Source organism: Patagioenas fasciata, chromosome 1 (genome assembly GCF_037038585.1).
Source record: "Patagioenas fasciata isolate bPatFas1 chromosome 1, bPatFas1.hap1, whole genome shotgun sequence".
Classification (NCBI taxonomy): domain Eukaryota; kingdom Metazoa; phylum Chordata; class Aves; order Columbiformes; family Columbidae; genus Patagioenas; species Patagioenas fasciata.
In genome coordinates this window covers 103596952-103601221 of record NC_092520.1, presented here as the reverse complement: position 1 = coordinate 103601221, position 4270 = coordinate 103596952, and the positions used below count along the sequence as shown (strand labels likewise).

At 49.1% G+C, this 4270-nt stretch overlaps 1 protein-coding gene across 1 annotated transcript; it reads right to left on the bottom strand.

The window, feature by feature from the left end:
• Window positions 1–1376: 1376 nt before the first annotated feature.
• NR0B1 (nuclear receptor subfamily 0 group B member 1) lies at window positions 1377–4034 on the bottom strand. Its single transcript, XM_065855949.2, has 2 exons — window positions 3065–4034; window positions 1377–1770 (listed from the first exon to the last, which is right to left on the bottom strand). The coding sequence occupies exons 1-2, from the start codon at window positions 3654–3656 to the stop codon at window positions 1526–1528; spliced, it is 837 nt and encodes a 278-aa protein (XP_065712021.1). The 5' UTR covers window positions 3657–4034; the 3' UTR covers window positions 1377–1525.
• Between the last annotated feature and the right edge of the window lie 236 nt (window positions 4035–4270).

Below are 4270 nucleotides of genomic sequence, written 5' to 3'. Positions count from 1 at the left end.
TAGCAGTTGTGTTTCTTGCTTTGTTTTGTTTGCTCAGTGACAGTATCCTTGTTCATTATGAGATTCTTATTCCCATGGCAATACAGATCTCCATGATAATACTTATGAATGGATGAACTTGTCCCCCTGAAGATGTTTGGCTACCTCTCCAAAGGTAGCGTAAGTACAAGACAACAAGAGACCCCCCCTGCTCCTTACCTGAGTGTAGGAGCTGTGATTATCCCTTGCGCAAGGTGGCAGCAAAAGAAAGCTCTTCAAACTCGTTCATCTCCTCTGCACACCTCCTATTAAGGAGAGTAACTGCCTCAACTATGCTACTTGTGTTTTAAAAAACACTTCTTATTGCTAGTGACTAATACATATGTGAACGATACATAGACTTACTGATATATTTTACTTTGGGAACCCTATTATACTTCTCTCTACATTTTTTACCAACATACCCCAGGGGAAAGGCTAGAAAACTGCACACAGAGAAACAAATCCTCCTTAAATAATTGATTTTCACTTTTGAAAGAAGAATCTTTAAAACAAACAAACAAACAAACACAAACAAACTAAACCCCTGCTTTGGGTGAAATGATCAAATTCAAGATCAAAAAAAAAAAAAAAAGTAAGCTTGATCCTTAATTAAGACACCTTCATGCTAGCTGACAAATTCTGATGGATGTACCAGCAGTACACCATGGTTAAGCATAGTATTTTTATTCTATTTCTATAGGAATAAGCAGTATGAAGAATACAGCTTTTGAAATCCTAGCTAGCAATTACCTAGATCAAAAGCAAAGAAAAGCATGGAGTGCACCTCACTAGTTGTCCTGACATTATTCAGCATTTGTTGTTCGGATATCTTTAGAGGTCTTGTTTGCCTGTTGTTTTGAGGAACCAACATGTGTTGGATGGAATGTTTTACTGCAAGTGTTAGAGCCAGCCAAGCTACTTTAAATCTCAAACGATTCCTAACACATTTTCCACATATGGAAGAAAACCTTCTTTAATATTCTTTATAGACTTCAGCTCTGTTAAAGTCAATAGAAGTAGTTACCTGACTGCAATAAGCCTTTGATAGAGTCAGTATTTAAACTATGAGCAGAATTGACTGCAGTATCCCAACATTACTGAGATATGTGAAGTAAACAGCCTGTTCATTCCCTCTCCTGTGTGCCAACTATGTTTAGAATGTAAACCTAGACTGCTGCTTATTTTGAAAAAGCGGGGATTATTCACCCTGAAAGTACAATATAGCAAGTGTGATCTTTATTCATAGACATGGTAAAAGAATAGCCAGTTGACTTTGGATATGAACTTTCTCCACAACCTTGAAGCTTGTTTTGATGCCTGTAATCTTATTGCAAAAACAATGTGTTTAACAAAAATTAATTTCAGAACTTGAAGAATATTTTATTATGGAATACAAAAATACTATCTATGTAAAAACAATAAGTTAGTTTATTTACAGTACTTTATATTATTCTGCTCTAGGAATTCCTTTGCATTTGTTTTATTTTCATTATTTTATGTGCTTTTACAATTTTGCACAAAGCATTTCCAAAAGCATGTCATCCATGTTCACTGCTCCAATGATGGGCCTAAAGAATAGTTCAGCAATCACATTAGCATTAATAGATCTTAACAAGGATAGAACAACATTCAGCTTGGCAAATCTGGCTTCATCACCCCTGTGAATGAGTCTGACATGTTCATTTAAAGCTTGTTGTGCTTCCCTCTGCAGTCCTTCAATGTACTGTGTACACTGCAGTCCAGGTAGATCTGAAAAGAAAAATAAATTATTTTGTTTAGATAAGTTTTATCTACAAAACAAGATTCTTCTCACAGAACAAGTACGAACAGCTTACAGATTGTATTTTTCACCAAGAAATGAAACAAATGTAATTGCTAGAGGACTTCTTGTATGCAGAATCAACATGCCAAATTTTATACAGCAGTTCAAAATCTTATCATGTTGGTGTTCTGGACATTCAATACTCTTCTTCACTACACAATCTTGAAATAACAACATTTGCCAACATTCCTTTTAAGTGTTAAATAAGTTAGCTGATAAAACAAATACTTTGATTGAAGAATGCTCTTCAAAAGACCTTTAGAGTGACAAACGCAACCTGTAAGCAGTGAGGAATACAATAAAAATGCATTATTAACTTGTTCACTTCTACAAAATGCATCATTCACATTTAAGGCATCTTTCGACAACTGTTGCTGAGTAGCTCCAAGCAACAAGTGACAAGAAGCATCAACTCCAACGTATGCCAGAAAGTCTCCTGGTGTACCACAGTAAGGACTTCGGGACAGAAAGTGAAGAATTTCTCCTTTTCAGTCCAACACTTTGACAGTGGAGAATGCAGGAAGAGCCGTGTGCCACATTCACATGGCAGGACGCACTTAGGAAGTACCGTATCCAGCCTGTCGGCTGCCTTTCAACTAAGTCATCGACATGATAATCACTTGTTAGAGCTGCATCTATGGAGGTCTCCACAAAGAGAGATGGAAAACAAAACAAAACCAGACAAAAAGCCCACACAGCTCATCATAAATGCTACACACAAAGCCGAAACAGCACTTTGTTTCCGGAAGCCCTGAATCTCCTCTTGCTTTCCTTCGTGCACGCAAACCTCCGGGAGAGAGCAGCCTGGACCCGGCACCCTCGGGCGGCCGGTGACCGCGCCGGCGGGGAGGGTCCGGCAGCTCCAGCCGCCTCCCTCTGAGCAGACGCCGCCGCCAGCAGCCCCGCTGCTCCTAATTTCCCCGAAGCGGCTGCTTCGTGTTTGTTTCGCTCTTGGAAAGACTCTCTGGAAAGCGTCAGCCCCCGGGACGCAGGACCGAGCCGCAGCCGGACCCCTCCAGCTGGTAACGGCAGGCGGGGCAGCCGGTGGCGCTCCCTGCCTGCCAGCGGGGCCCTGGCGAGAGCACCGTGGGTGAAACCATCGTCCGCGTCCCCCTCCTCCTCCACCTCTTCCCCCGAGAGCAAAAGCCCCGGATTTTTCGGGGTACAGGAGGGCTCTCCCCGCCCGCCCCCCTGCCCCCGCCGCCCCTCCCGATCACTCACCCGGGTTGAAGAGCACCGTCCCCTTGAGGTAAGCGTACTCTTTGGTGCTGATATCCAGGCTCCAGCACTTGGCCAGGAAGCCCTTGATGGTCTGAATCTCGCCGGCCGAGGGCAGATGGGGACCGCCGCCGGCGGAGCCGTGGTGCGGCCGGTCCGGCGCCGGTCCCCGCGGCGGGGACTGCTCGCCCTGCCGCCGGGTGGTGAGGATCCGCTGCAGCATGCTGGGCTCCGCGCTCTCCACCGTCTCCAAGTGCACCCGGTCCTGCGCCAGCCCCAGCACCAGCAGAGGCGCCCAGCAGCTGCGGACCAGCAGGAGCTGCTCGTCCAGGGGCAGCTCCTGGAAGCAGGGCACGTTCTGGACGAAGCGCAGCGTCTTCACCAGCACGGCCGAGGCCGCCTTGCATGCCACCTGCGGGCTCCTCAGGGCCAGCCGCCGCCGCGACCCGCACGGGCAGCCGCGGGACGCCTGCCCCCGCCTCGGCCCCAGCCTCGCCGGCGACACCGCCCGCTCCTCGCTTCTGAGGATGCTGTAGAGGATGCTACTGTGCCGCCTGCTGTCCGTGCAGCAGCGGCAGCGCTCCACGCACGCCATGGCACCCGGGGGAACGGCACCCAGGGGCCGCGCCGGGCGGGCTGAGCCGCCCGGGAGGCTCGGCGGGGCAGCAGCAGTCCCTGCCACGTCGGCCGACGGAGAGACGCTCACTGCTCGCCCTCTGCCCGGAGCTTAACTTATAGCCGGCGGCTGTGTGTGTGTGTGTGCAGCCTCAGGCGCTGTACCAGCGGTTCAAAGGGGCAGACACTCTTTACTGGCTGGAAAAGAGAGAGAGAGAGAGGAGGGGGGAAAAAAAATGAAAAAAAAAAGAAAACCCTCCTCCTCCTTGCCTGAGGCAGCGATGCCTAGAGGGAGCCGGCGAGCCGGCCCCCCTGCCTATCGGCTGCGGCGTGATGGGCGGTCAAACACCCATCTCCCTCGCCCAGTGCGGAGCTGCGGGACGCCCCTTCTCTACCCCTCTTTCCTAGCCCGGTCCATTTTATACTATCCAGGGCCTCTTTGAACAGGTCAGGGCGGGACAAAGAAGGCAGCTCACACTGCCTTTTCGTATTGCCCCCGCCGTGCTGGGCAGCTCCCGCTGCCCCCTGGGGTCCCCACGGGCCCTCGTCGTAAAATGGCCACCGACCCCGCTTCCCTCCCGATGTTTTTTACCC